At 34.1% G+C, this 14,094-nt stretch overlaps 5 protein-coding genes across 5 annotated transcripts; 2 read left to right on the top strand and 3 right to left on the bottom strand.

Moving 5' to 3' along the window:
* Positions 1–463: 463 nt before the first annotated feature.
* On the bottom strand, positions 464–3,215 carry PHYBLDRAFT_58354 (hypothetical protein; the record flags this gene model as incomplete). Its single annotated transcript, XM_018440300.1, has 7 exons — positions 464–541; positions 973–1,015; positions 1,524–1,656; positions 1,741–2,048; positions 2,099–2,262; positions 2,518–2,533; positions 3,187–3,215. 7 exons carry the CDS (start codon positions 3,213–3,215, stop codon positions 464–466), a joined length of 771 nt encoding a protein of 256 aa, XP_018297344.1.
* A 3,170-nt stretch (positions 3,216–6,385) lies between these two features.
* Positions 6,386–7,060, bottom strand: PHYBLDRAFT_58353 (hypothetical protein; the record flags this gene model as incomplete). Its single annotated transcript, XM_018440299.1, has 2 exons — positions 6,386–6,615; positions 6,946–7,060. 2 exons carry the CDS (start codon positions 7,058–7,060, stop codon positions 6,386–6,388), a joined length of 345 nt encoding a protein of 114 aa, XP_018297343.1.
* Positions 7,061–8,022: 962 nt separating this feature from the next.
* Positions 8,023–9,992, top strand: PHYBLDRAFT_154118 (hypothetical protein; the record flags this gene model as incomplete). The annotated part of the gene is made up of 5 exons (XM_018433299.1): positions 8,023–8,115; positions 8,238–8,630; positions 8,729–9,106; positions 9,216–9,536; positions 9,636–9,992. 5 exons carry the CDS (start codon positions 8,023–8,025, stop codon positions 9,990–9,992), a joined length of 1,542 nt encoding a protein of 513 aa, XP_018297342.1.
* A 1,142-nt stretch (positions 9,993–11,134) lies between these two features.
* On the top strand, positions 11,135–12,936 carry PHYBLDRAFT_27294 (hypothetical protein). Its single transcript, XM_018439907.1, has 9 exons — positions 11,135–11,242; positions 11,329–11,399; positions 11,454–11,580; positions 11,687–11,748; positions 11,847–12,052; positions 12,132–12,237; positions 12,310–12,436; positions 12,507–12,559; positions 12,623–12,936. The coding sequence occupies exons 1-9, from the start codon at positions 11,215–11,217 to the stop codon at positions 12,836–12,838; spliced, it is 996 nt and encodes a 331-aa protein (XP_018297341.1). The 5' UTR covers positions 11,135–11,214; the 3' UTR covers positions 12,839–12,936.
* Positions 12,909–13,974, bottom strand: PHYBLDRAFT_179070 (hypothetical protein). The gene is made up of 4 exons (XM_018438097.1): positions 13,959–13,974; positions 13,780–13,835; positions 13,267–13,700; positions 12,909–13,164 (listed from the first exon to the last, which is right to left on the bottom strand). The coding sequence occupies exons 2-4, from the start codon at positions 13,832–13,834 to the stop codon at positions 13,156–13,158; spliced, it is 498 nt and encodes a 165-aa protein (XP_018297340.1). The 5' UTR covers position 13,835; positions 13,959–13,974; the 3' UTR covers positions 12,909–13,155.
* Positions 13,975–14,094: the final 120 nt, after the last annotated feature.

Below are 14,094 nucleotides of genomic sequence, written 5' to 3'. Positions count from 1 at the left end.
GCTTTATTCCGTATAGGTAATTACCACCACCCCCTTAAAAGTTTTTTGAAGATTAAACTCTTTTTTTCTTTTTCACTCTTTTGGTGGAATATTTTTATGAGATCTCTATAGAGCTAAAATCTGGGTTACTTGGCCGCCTTACTATTACTATAAAACCATGGCAGAGAGCATTATCTTCTTGGTAGATCTATTTGCTATCTTTATCTTCATTGAGAGCTTCGATAAATAAAAGATATCTCATTTTCATTAGCTCATTGCGTGTCTTTGAACTTCCATATGACCCAAACATATCCTATCTTTCTAAATCTTTCTTTGTATCAATTATGTAAACAAATTGCTCAAGTCGTGGCCTAAAGTAGAACATAATTCTTATAGCTGGTAAATAAATTAATTGAAAGGCACAAAAATTGTAACAATCAACCACAGAAATATTTAGCTATTTCTACTTCTCTCTTATTTATTATTAATTATCCAAAGAAGCATAGTTTACCCCAGCATCTTCGTAATAACTTAGCAATATCTTACTGATTATCTTGTTTTTCTTTATTATCATAATATCCATATAAACACCGAAAGATGAAAGCAATCAAACCCATCTTTTGACAGCACTTTTATTTTCTTTTTATCTTTCTTGAAAGAACAAGCTGCCAATTTCCAATATTTGGGCTAAGGAGCTGGTAAGAAAAACCGATATATAATCTCTTTTTTCTTTTAACCGTTTGGGTCACTTCATCATATAAATTAATACTGCCGGTTTCAACATCAGAAACCACTATCTGGCTCAGGCGCACAGCACATGAGCTTAGATACAACCTTTGTTATTTTCTTGTAGATACTTTTTTTCAGAACATTGACTATAAAATATCACTCTTTTAAGCATACAAAATAACATACATTTTTGCTCCATACATCCTTCTACCGGCCATGTATGATAAAAAAGACAAGACTCTTTAATGTTGAAATGTATCTCACCGATACAATGATATCTGCCTGTTGCAACTTTCGGTTACACGTTCTAAATTAATATTACGAACCCCTTTCATAAATTAATCATTCTTTACTATTTACAATTTGTCTTTCCCTTCTTCTTATCCAAACAATTATACTATAGCTTTCATATACCAACGAACACACTTTAGGTGTGGTTTTTCAATCGTTATATCTTATCACCAATTAACATCACTGTAGTTGCGTTTTATTACTTTATAAATAAATTGTATTTCCGTAACACTGTTACAGAAAATAGAATGCACAAGCGCTTAAAAACTATTAGGTTAATGATCCTGATTATTGTACGTATAAAGAGAGGATATCTAGCTGATTTCTTAAAAATATAACAAGATTCTGATTATTCGAAAGGTAACATCTAAATTTTCCATATGACACTGACAATTGTGTGTAGTTCTTAATTTTGAACAATATATGGTACAGAAGAATGCAAATAAAAGGTATTTTAAGGACAGTGCTTTCATTTTTAATAGTCAATGAAGGCTTCCAGAAGTAATTACTATTTAACAACATACTTTTCATATTCATGATAGTTTTTTCTTTTCTTTGACTCCCAATATTTACAGAATAGATGCACATTTAGGTATACTTTATTCTTCAGAAAAACACTTTCGCTTAATACTACAGCTAGAATTGGTATTTGGGTAGCTATATGTATATAAGAGATTTCTCGTGCATAAATAAAAAGGGTGATGTTAATATAGTCATGTCCAGAACTGAGTCTTTATTTACCGATACTATTGACCATCAGTGTTCCAAACCTTATCCACATCGTCTTGTATTCATTTTGTACCGTTATCGTCGTACTCGTCTTAATTGTCTTAATTGTCTTAATCGTTTTAATCGTTTTAATTGTCGTAGTGGTCGTAGTGGTCGTAATAATAGTAATAGCTGTATCGTCGGAATCGCTGTAATCGTCTTGAAATTCTACTTCTAACAAACAATACAAAAAAGTAATGGTCTCAATCGTCTCAATCGTCTCAATTGTAGTAATAATTGTAGTGACCGTAATGGTCGTAGTGGTCGTAATCGTCTTAAAACTCTACATCGAATAGACAGTACAAGAAAGTGATGGTCTCAATCGGCGTACTAATCATAGTAGCCGTAATAGTCGTAATAGTCGTAATCGTCGTAATCGTCGTAATCGTCTGAAAATTTTACATCTAATAAACAATACATCGAATTAATGGTCTCAATCGTTCCAATCTTCCCAATCGTAGTAATAATCGTAGTGGTCGTAATCGTCTGAAAATTCTACATATAGTAAATAATACAACAAATTAATGGTCTCAATCGTCTCAATCGTAGTAATAGTCGTAATAGTCGTAGTTGTGGCGATCATATAGTAAGACTTGCTGTTTGGATAGTTATACTCATATTAGATATTTCTAGCGTAGAAATAAAAACTGTTGCTAGTATATCCATGGCTAATTCTCACTCTTCACTTACCGATATGGACTACAATGAATATATGTAGTGCCTTTGGTGTATTGTCCTACTTAACTATACGGATATGCTGTTTGAACTAATATACGTGCATTAGAGCTATAACATTTTTTATAATAAATTGGCTGGGTTAGTACCTCTCATATTAATATTTTATTCTGCTAGTATCTTTTTTACATGTATTTACCCTTTACTATTTTGTTTTACGCGCGAGTTACTTTGAAATTAAGTTTATAGTGGTTAAAATTTGGCTGCAAGGTAAGCATAACTTTTGGTATTTCAATAATAATACTAGTATTGAGGTTATCGTTTGGGCGGTAGGTATATTGTACCCATATTGTGTTTTGCCTACGTGTTATAATACTGGCTACTATATATGTGCTGCTAGTTCTTTTGAGAACGGATTAATACTGGTACCAGAAACTTGCGCCCTTTATATGCCTTATACTCGTATTTTAGATGGAATAATAATATATAAAATTAAAGAATATCGGATTTTTCTGGTGGTCTTCAATTTTTTTTTACTAAAGCTGTTTCTGGAAGCTAAGTGTAAAGTATAAAGGCACAGAGAAGATTTTTGGTGTCAAAAATATAACAAGTTTTAATGGATGAAGAATATAAAACGTGTAAAAATTCTTTGAGGTGTAAAGTACTTACGTTGCTGTAATATTTTATAGAAAATACCCAATATATAGACAGCTATATTAAAGGGTATATAAAGAGGTAACTTACCTTTGAGAGCAGAGTTTCAAGCTTACCATGTAAAAAGTGAAAAAAGAGAGAGAAAGAAAGAAAAATGAAAACAGAAAAAAAAGAGTGAATTTATAGAAAATGGCAAGGGAATGTGGGCTGAGTAGTGGTAGAAACGTAAATACCCTTGTATTTGTTTTTTTTTCAATCAAATTCCTTGCTGATTACGCGGATATGCATATGATCGTCATGCTTTCTTTTGTTTTATTTTCTGTACTTACTACTTTTAGTATGAGTGACATACATATTAGATATACTCTTAAATACTTGGTAGACTTACTATATCTTTTCTTTTTAATATGGCTAGAACTACCACTACTTATTTGATGTTGAAAGTATGCACTAGCTATTTGGTCTTTATATTTTATCTTGCCTTACAGTTATAATTTTTATTAGACTTCACAAGGGCATTATATAGGGCTTACTAGGGGTCGTGCATTTGATAATATGCGGTGTAACTTTAGAAGCAGAAAACTTGGCTTTTTTATTACATATGAGACATATGATGCATTAAGTCTTTGATAAGCCGCCTACAATTTATGACTTTTCTTTTAGTGAAAGACAATGTATACTTATGGGCGAGTGTGTATGTGAGCATAGAAAACTAATAAATATAGTGACATAGTATACATATGTTTCAACTATCTCAACCATAATACACTAAAAGAAGTATAGCTGCATTTTTGTAGTATCGTTTTTATTCTTGCGCGTAATTATGTTCTCATGCTTTCTATTCTACTTCATCACTACCCTGTCTGCAAATTTATTGGATATATTTGCTTTTATAGTAATACCCCAGTCTAACGTAGGTAGAAAATAATGAGTAAATAAAATCATTAAAATCAAATTAGCCATCTTTATTTTAGTATACCTATTTTCTTTACAGCTTCTAATTTTTTGCATAGCTATTAGTATTGATTTCGAAGAAACTTATTTAGGATCATACCATACATGTATTACTTGCAGCCTTTTTTTCTGTTACTAGAAAGACTTACATTTAATAAAAACACTTGGCTCATTGTATTACTGAAAGTCATGCAGTGAATTTTTATCACTTGTTGATATAAAATAAGAACAAAAAAAACAATCACAGAGTTTTAGTTGAATTTGTACTTCCACTTTTTATTTCTTTGTTTTCTTCTTCTATAAACTTTCCCTTATAAATCGACTTAGTATTATTTAATATTAAAGCTTCCCAGCTTATATTAATTGGCTCATTGTAGCCGACTTTAATTTGATTTATTTCTTCTACCGGAAAAGTTATAGTAAGTTTAAATGTCTAAGAGCATATCCATCAGTTCCATTTTCTATTTTTTCTTTAATAAATCGACTTAAGTTGTGTTGGCCCTAAAACAGTCAAAAAAATAAAGGGTCAAATTTCAACTACAATTTGACAGAACTATTTTACTATTTTACTATTTTACTATTTTACTATTTAATAGTATTCTTCACTAGTAGATGCACTCATTTTTTTTCTAAAAGTATTTTATTAGATGCTTGATTTTTATTTATAATATAAAAACAATTGAGTTAAATATTTCCAAGATTATCAGCTTTGTAGTAGGCATAATTTCTTGGCGTTTTTGTGATCATCGCTGTATACTATTGAGACGGGATGTGTTGGTTTATGTAAAGAAGTGGTCCAAACGGTTAACAGAAAAGGAGAATATATATATCGATCTCCTATAACAGCTACTTGGGCCAAACATTGGAAATTAGAAGCTTGTGCTCTCAAGAAAGATAAAAAATAAAATAAAAGTGCTGTGTAAAGATAGTCTTTATTGCTTTCTTCTTTTGATGCTTATATAGATATTCCGATAATAAATAAAAAATAATAATAAGATAATCAGTAATATATTACTAAGCTATTACAAAGACGTGGTAGTAAATTATGCTTCTTTAAATGACTAATAATTAATAAGAGAAAGAAATGGGAATAGATCAATATTTTTGTGGTTGATTGTTACAATCCTTATGGTTTTCAATCAATTTCTGTGTTAGTTGGAACAATCATACTCTTCCCAGGGTCATTACTTAACCAATTGGTTTACAGAATTGATACAAAAAGATTTAGAGATGTATAATATGTTTGGCCCAGTCAAAAATGTGAGTATACACGCAACATGTCATTAGTAATCAATATTGGACGAGGAAGGGAGGTCGCAGTAATATAAAGCCAAAGGATTACAGATAATCTGGTAGGAGAGTGGTAAGACGTGATGTGTTTATGTGATGTAATGGTTGGTGAAAAAAGTGTAGATAAAAAGTGGAGAGGGGTGGTCAGATCATCATTCGTAGCTTTTGTAACAAATAGCTGTGTTCTTGTGATCAAGACCCAGAAAAAGAAAGGAAAAGAAAATGTAAGCGTGTAACAATTGTTCTTTATTGAATTGATCTGTTTGGGATTATATAGTTTTTTTGAGTTAAGCTGATATCAGGCTATTGATATAATTTGAAGAATAATAGTGTGGGTGATTGAATATGGGTACTAGTGACGTTTAGGACGGGAAGATAAAATTATGGAAATAACTTTAATATGAACAAGTCATGAAGGAAGTAAAGGTAAGGAAAAACTTAAGATAGAATAAATTTGGAATCTTGTTAAGCTGTTACTTGCATTAACTAGGTATGGATAAATCAAACGAGCGTAGCCGAAAATTGATCTTGTCCAAAACCGACTGTGTCAATTAAGTTCTATAAAATTTGCAAATATATATGATCGTTATTCAAAAATCAATTACTATAATTATAATATAACTAGTAAATGTATATTTTGGAGGAGCATAGTTCGAGATGTTCATCTAAAATAAATAAAATAAAATAAAAAGTGGCTAGTAATCGGTGGGACCTCCATGGGCATCAATTACAGCTAGGCATCTTCTCTGCATTCTCTCCGCCAAGCGTCCTGAAAACTCCAAATCGATTTCTTCTATTTCTCTTGTAAAGCTATCTCCAAAGTGTCCAAAGAGTTGTTGGAGACTCTTCTCTTGTCGATTTTCCTTTCAATAATACTCCATAAATTTTTAATAGGATTCAAATTTGAACTTTGGGCAGGCCAGAAGTCAAGCCCGCAGGTCTGCTGGGTCCTCTTCCACTATTGAGCATATACCCCTGTGTGGCAACTTGACCCATTCTCCTGAAGGATAAAAGTCCTTCTCTGATTTCTGGTGATGACTGTAAACTAATGGAGCAAGGCTTGGGCCAGGGTATCAATGTATTTATCCTGGTTCACACTTTCGCTTTTGATTACCTTTAACGGTCCAAATCTTTCACTCAAAAACATTATACCACCACCACTTTGCTTCACCGTATCAATGGCCTGCTTTTCTTTGTACCTTTTTTTAATTTTTTGGAAGACGCGCTTTGATCCATCGTTTCCCTCCAAGCATAAACAAGATTTGCCAGACCATACTACAATAGTTCATTGTTTATTGGAACAACTCACTCGTAATTTGGCCCAACAAATTCTGACCTTCTTGTGTTCTTCTTTCAAGCAAGGTTTGTTTGCACCAATGCAAGATTTGAAGTAAAGAAGCTTGACTCATTCTATTCCAGAGTTTCTGCAAGCATTATTTGACATTGATTCTAATGACATTCTAAATTTATTATACGAGATAGATGGATTACCATAGGTCTGTATAGGTTTTATTTTTATTTTTGTACACTTGGCAATTTCATCTCAACAGTTGCTGCAACCTTATGAAGTGTAAGCTTTTTCAGAATATAGAAAGCCCTTAATACTTTTCTTTTCGTTGATGGCAAGGGTCACGAGTGCTCTTTCGGAATTCTCGAATACGCATGTCGTTTTGATTAATGATTTTTTGAGCAACGAGGATTTACATTGTGAAATGAGCATAAAAGTTTCTCTTTTTTTTGTTTTATTTAACATTACTATGTATGACTGTATTAGTACAATGTCTTAAAGTACGGGATATATAAGAGCCCCAGGTACTACTCTCGAAAAGTACTATTAAAAATATATCATATATATGGTATAGAGATCGACAACTGTACGAGCCTCAAATGAGTTTGTTGGTCATCTAGAGCTGATAAACAAAGATGCATTTGTACTAGAGTGTCTTTGAGTAAGGTCTTTTTTTTTGGTATTGAGATCGATCCAACACAACTTGTTGCCTTGGCTTGTATAATTTGTTACTGAGTAACACCAAACCAAACCAAAATAATAAATTGATCCAGCTAGAATTTGTCAGTGTAGAGATTTTCTTTCGTTCTTTGTTTTTTTGGAGTAAATCAATTGAGGAAAGTATGAGGCTTCATACTTTTCGAACACAGAATAATCCGAATGCAAGACTTTATTGATCCAATAGGAATATTTAATGAAGTATCCTGTCAGGTGACTTTTTTTTTCTGTCCAATACAGCTGACAATCTGGAAACACAATAGAGGTATAATTTTCTGAAGATTCTGACAAAAGTGATCCATATCTTTTCTTTTGTGGTATTTTTTTGGGGGAAGAATCCCTAAAGCCGAACTCAATATTATACACCAAATAGGGCAATGTTCTAATATCCACTAGAGGTGCTTATACCTCTTACAATATAAAATATATAAATATAATATATAGCAAATCTAAACTTTGATCTATAAAAACAGATGTTTCAGCTACAGATTCCTATTAAGGAATGGTCGAGTGAGCACAAGAGATCATTTCTGGTAAAGACTAGACGGGAACAAATGTATAGAATATTTTCCCCAGATTATATATATATATATTTTAGAAAAAAAAGTATGTATATAATAAGCACTTCCCCACAATTTTTTTGATTCAGAGAATACGACCATCTTATCTTTGCTGCAATGCGAATGTTCAATGCTCATCGCTATTTCAGCGGTTCTTCCTTGGTACTGGCTATCAACTTGGCAGCTGGTCTGAGTATCTTCTTCTTTGGTGTAAGTCTTTAAAGATTATATGAATAATTGTTGTATATAAAGCAAATCAAATCAAATCAAATAAAAAAAAACTTGTAAAAACTGATCTATCTATCTATGTATTTGTTTATTTTGTAAGACAGTATGATCAAGGTGTAATGAGTGGTGTCAATATATCCAAGGACTATATCAACATAATGGGCCTTGAAAACAACGACGCTCTGTTAGGTGGTGTTGTGGCCGTCTACTATGCGGGAACATTGATCGGTGCCTTGATGGGTGGGTGGATCGGTGATCGCATCGGCCGTATTAGAACCGTTGTTGTAGGATCCGTAATTGGGATCATTGGAGCTTCTCTTCAGACTTGTTCCCAGAATATTGCTTGGATGATCTGCGCACGTATTATTACCGGTATTGGAACTGGTCACCTGAATGCCATTGTCCCTGTTTGGAGTGCTGAAACCTCTCATCACACTTCTCGCGGAATGTTTCTTGCTATGGAATTCACTCTTAACATCTTTGGTGTCGTGGTTGCTGTAAGTATTATTGTTTGAAAAATAAGGAATTAGCAAAGAGAAGAAAGTATATTAAAGTATGGTATATATATATATATATATTTTATTTATTTTCATAGTACTGGTTAGCCTATGGTTTGAGTTTTACTGAGGGTGGCTTCCGATGGAGATTTCCTATTGCTTTTCAGTTGATCCCTCTGGTAATTCTAGCTGTAGGAATCAATTTTTTCCCCGAGTCCCCTCGCTGGCTGATCAAGCAGGGACGTGAAAAAGAAGGCTTGGAAATCCTCGGTGCTCTCCGTGGTGATGGAAACATTGACCATATCGATGTTCAGAATGAATATTCTCAAATCAAAGAAAATATTCGTGAAGAAAAGGAAGATGGTGAACCAGGCTATCTCAGCATGCTGTTCAAAAAAGACAAACTCAATATCCCTCGCCGTGTTCATTTGTCTATATGGCTTCAAATTATCCAAGAACTGACTGGTATTGGAGTCGTAAGTAGACTATTATTATTATTCTTTTTTTAAAAAAAAAAAAAAAGACACCCCTGCAAAGATCCTATAAATCCTAATTTATCCACTGTACATATATATTGATTTGCAGATTACTGTGTATGCACCAACTGTCTTTGGTGGCGCCGGCTTTGACGAAAGAACGTCTCAACTTTTGTCTGGCATCAACAATGTTACCTACATGATGGCTACTCTGGTTGCTGTCTTTACCCTGGATCGTTGGGGTCGCCGCTTTACACTGTTTTATGGTGCAATCTGCCAAGGAATTTCACTTCTTATGGTTGCTGTGCTTACCAAGCCATCTATTATGGTCCAAAATCCTCATGCTTATGGTATTGGGGCAACTGTTTTTACATTTGCCTACACTGCATTTTTCGGTATGACATGGCTGACTGTCCCTTGGTTGTACCCTGTAAGTACAGAATTTTATTTATCTTATTTTACTTTATCCTGTCTTTTGTGCAATATCCGGGAAAAGAATGACCCACTAAACTATCAAATGTTTTGTCAGGTTGAGATTTATCCCACCAAGGTCCGCGCAAAGGGTGGTGCCTGGAGTGTTGTTGGTTGGTCCGTGGGAAATGCTTTGGTCATGGAAATCACTCCCCCAATGTTATCTAGCATTGGCTGGGCCACTTTTTTGATCTTTGCTGCCTTTAACTTCCTTTCGATCCCAATTGTCTGGGCATTTTATCCTGAAACTAGTAACAAGACTCTTGAAGAGCTCGATGTTATTTTCTCTACAGAATCCTATCTCGTTTGGCGCGCTGAAGCTGAGCTTGCCCGTGCCAAAGCAGAGAAACCGGATCTGTTTGAGTCAAAAGAAAAGAAGCTGGACTACACTAAGCAAGAGATCTTTTCAGACTAGTTTTTTTTTTGTTGATATGCGATCCTTTTTTATTATTGCTACTACTATTATTATTATTATTACTCCAGCCTTTATTACATTACACACACACACGCACACCTAATCTCTTAAACATTTATCATATATATTCAATATATTTGTTTATATACTTTAATAAACAAAATTTATTTATTTTAAAATACAAACTTGTCACCATTTATCATTGTACTCCCACAATTTTTTAGATCATGATGACCTATTTCTTATTTTTATTTTTGTGCCAGCTGTTAATATTGTGTGATATGAGATAGCTAGCAAGATTTTTGCGATTTCATTATTATTATTATCATTATAAGAGTAAAAGAAATAAAAACATAGGCTATTTTTGCGTAAATTAGGTCAACAGAATGTATAAATGAATAACAATGAACCAATCATTGTGCCTGTATGTATCTTTAGAGAAATTGTAAAAAAAAAAAAACCTCCCGTGGCCATCAAAGTAAACAGAATTAACAAACTTTCTATAAATTTTTCAACATTTTGCGAGTGCATTAGCGGAGGGGTAAAATAATAATAATACATACTGAGTATTACAGTGCCCAATTTTTGGTAACGGTTGGTGTTTGAGTTGATTCAAGTCATAAATAAAAGTAATTCTTCAAATAGAATGATATATATCTACTGAATAAAGTAGGAGCATATCTTATATTGTATTTGACGTATGGTAGTAATATGTAAAAAAATACATTTGATTTATCTTATGTCTTCAAGATACTGTTTTATCTGACCTTTTAGTAAATCATATACTTGATAAATACTTGTCAAGATCGATATAGTTCCTGTCTGCTTACAAATTCACCGAATTTTCTATTGTTTTCGGCGATGGACTTATTTGCAAGTCTTTGTACCTGAGAGCAAATAAGAAAATTTATACATATATGGCTATTAAAATATCAAAAGCATTACCTAAATTTCTACTCCTAAATATACACTGTGTATTCAGTACAATTTCTTTGATAGACAATCATTGTGATCCAAATCCACGTCAAGATGCTTTTTCTGGAAACAAATAAATAAAATTAAAACCAAGTCCGCGAGCACAGCTTCACGTCAGAGTGATTTTTCAAGTTATTTTTATCTTGACATTATTAAGCAGTACCTATAAAAACGATATCTCAATACCATCAATCTATCTCTTTTTATTTCTATAAAACCTATTTACACTCTTACCAGATCATACAAAATGTTAGCCGTTCAAGTCAAGCAGCCAGGCAAGATATTTACTTTATGAAATATACTATATATATATATATATATTATACGCTCTCATGTCTCTAACTTCAATCGAAATATACAGGAGACGCGTCTCAGCTGTACATTGGTGAATACCAGACTCCCACCCCGACTGATACTCAGCTACTCGTCAAAGTAAGAAGCTAAATGAGTTGGTCATGTAGAAATGTCATTAACATGAGATGCTAGATCAAATGTTTCTGTCTGAATCGTATGGATATTAACCAGCGTGAGGGTAACTATCCTCCTCCTCCTGGTGCCAGTCCTATTCTGGGAGTAGAACTATCTGGTATAGTTGAGTCAGTTGGTAAAAATGGTAAGATATTAATATAGAAAGAAATAATTAAATAATATATTACTTGTTTAAATGATTATACATATATTCTTGATAATAATCCCTTATATCTGTGCTTTTCTCCTAGTCACCAAGTTCAAGAAAGGTGACGCCATTTTTGGATTGATTCCCGGTGGAGCCTACGCTGAGGTTTGTTAATACAGACAAAGCAGTACTGAGATCGTTGTGTAATGTGTTTGTGTTGGCGTCAAAGTATTGATTTTTATTTTTTTATTTTTTTATTTTAGTACGCGGTTATAGAAGAGGGTTTGGCTATTCCCAAATCAGAAAATGTGTCTTTTGAGAAAGCTGCTGCAATTCCTGAGACATGGTTTACTGCATACCAGGCTCTCTTTTTTGTGGCCGAGCTAAAAGAAGGCCAAGATATTTTAATTCATGCGGGAGCATCAGGAGTCGGAATAGCTGCCATTCAATTAGCTAAAGATTTTGGCGCGTAAGTGTGGATTATTAAAGGGGTCTATTGTAGTAGACAATTGTGTGTGTGTCTGTCCTGACTTACGATTATATTTTAGCAACAAGATTTTTGTCACAGCTGGATCTGACGAAAAGGTAGCATTCTGCGAAAAACTTGGTGCAACACGAGCCATCAACTACAAGACTGAAAAATGGGCTGATGTTGTAAGTGTTGAGATTACGATTGAATGGCTAGATGTACAGAACAATAGGATTCACATTTGTATAAATTAATAGATCGCAAAAGAAACAAATGGAAATGGCGTTAATGTAGTCGTGGATATGATTGGAAAAGATTACTGGAATGACAATATCAATTCACTTGCAAAGGATGGGCATATGGTAATCCTTGCATTTATGAGTGGTACGTATAGAACTGTCAAGTGTGTTAAAAAGAATTGACCATTGAAGACTAAAATTATTATGTAAATCAGGTAATCTGGTTCCCAACTTCAACATTGCCCCATTGCTGTTCAAGCGTATTAGAGTAAGTTTGACTATTATATCCACAGATTCTCATAAAAAAAACTCATCAATTGGAGTGTTTTAGATTGAAGGAACTGCCCTCAGAAGTCGTTGTTTGGAGTATCAGATCAGACTTCGTGATGCTGTTTATGAAAAGGCTATTGCACATCATCTGTGCAAAGACGACGGTGCTGTAAAGGTGTTTGTTGACAAAGTGTTTGACTGGAAGGATATTGTGGAAGCTCATAAATATCTTGAGAGCAACCAGTCAATGGGTAAAATTGTTGTTCGTGTGAATTAAGTTCAATATATATATATATACATATACATATAAATATAAAAATATAAAAATGTATATCCTCTTTATCAATATGATCGATATTATCGTTTCCAGTTTTATTGTTGATGATGAGCTGATGTAACTGATGTTGTTAATGAAAATGTAGTGGACTACTGTGAGATGTCTCTTTTTGTTGCAATATATATACATATATAAAATCGATCGTAGGATGCCTGCCATTGACATTCCTTTCTTGCTTACATCCGTAATTGTGTTTATTGATTTTTTTCAAAGAAAAAAAGATGTGCAGTTTGGGAGGAGTATAGCCTGCGAGGTATTTATTTTTCCTATATTAAATAGCAAATAAAGAATATGAGTTTTTTTTTGTTATTTTTTATTCGAATTGATTTCGTTTATTTTTAATGCGTAAAGTTGAAATTGTCACTTACAGGGATCTCGACTTCGCCGGCATCAATGGCATCGCACAAGTCCTTGGGGCTTTGACCATCGACAGTGCAACCAACAGAGTTGGCAGTACCGAGGATCTCCTTAACAGTACCCTTGAGCTCACGGGCAAGGGACTTGAAGCGCATGGTGCGGGCAACATCGATAATGGCCTCAAGGGAGACGTTACCGCTGTGCTTGATGTTCTTCTCCTTCTTGCGATCTCTGGGGGGCTCGTTAAGAGCCTTGATGACAAGGGAAGAGGCAGAGGGGACAACAGAAACCTGGGCCTGACGGTTCTGGATGGTCAACTGAACGGTGACACGGAGACCCTTCCATTCCTTGGTTCCCTTGGCGATGTCTTCTCCGACCTTCTTGGGGGACAGACCGAGGGGACCGATCTTGGGGGCAAGAGCAGAAGAAGCACCAACCTCACCACCTAATTAATCATTTAACATCATATCTTAATAATCAAAAGAAAAAAAAAAGTTCAATCTAAGATTATTATTATTTTTTACCAGTGGCGCGCAGGTAGATGATCTTAACCTCAGATGGATCGAACTTGGGCGGCATTCTGTAGCAGAGAGCGAGTCAGCAAAAATTATGGTATCGTTTTCGTTTTCGTCATCCATCGTTTAATCGTTTTCATCGAATCGTGTCGTTGTGTATTCTAGTGTCTATCCGCAAGTATCATTACCTAACGGATGGATATGTAAGAAGGAGGTATCCACGGTGGGGCTCGTTTGGTCTCCATCCTTAGGTTTCCCCACATCCCCGGCATCTGCCGTGGACAGACAGATAATATTTGGCGGTCACATTTGATTCAAATTTGT

Source organism: Phycomyces blakesleeanus (genome assembly GCF_001638985.1).
Source record: "Phycomyces blakesleeanus NRRL 1555(-) unplaced genomic scaffold PHYBLscaffold_2, whole genome shotgun sequence".
Lineage (NCBI taxonomy): Eukaryota > Fungi > Mucoromycota > Mucoromycetes > Mucorales > Phycomycetaceae > Phycomyces > Phycomyces blakesleeanus.
This window is presented reverse-complemented; position numbering and strand designations above follow the sequence as displayed.

What these genes read in the sequence shown, in the direction of transcription:
- PHYBLDRAFT_27294 (XM_018439907.1), top strand. Translation starts at nt 11,215, where the DNA reads ATGTTAGCCGTTCAAGTCAAGCAGCCAG. An exon ending in AATCCTTGCATTTATGAGTG is followed by an intron (nt 12,437 to 12,506) that starts GTACGTATAGAA and finishes TATGTAAATCAG; the next exon opens with GTAATCTGGTTCCCAACTTC. An exon ending in TGCTGTTCAAGCGTATTAGA is followed by an intron (nt 12,560 to 12,622) that starts GTAAGTTTGACT and finishes GGAGTGTTTTAG; the next exon opens with ATTGAAGGAACTGCCCTCAG.
- PHYBLDRAFT_179070 (XM_018438097.1), bottom strand. Translation starts at nt 13,834, where the DNA reads ATGCCGCCCAAGTTCGATCCATCTGAGGTTAAGATCATCTACCTGCGC. An exon ending in CATCTACCTGCGCGCCACTG is followed by an intron (nt 13,701 to 13,779) that starts GTAAAAAATAAT and finishes ATGATTAATTAG; the next exon opens with GTGGTGAGGTTGGTGCTTCT.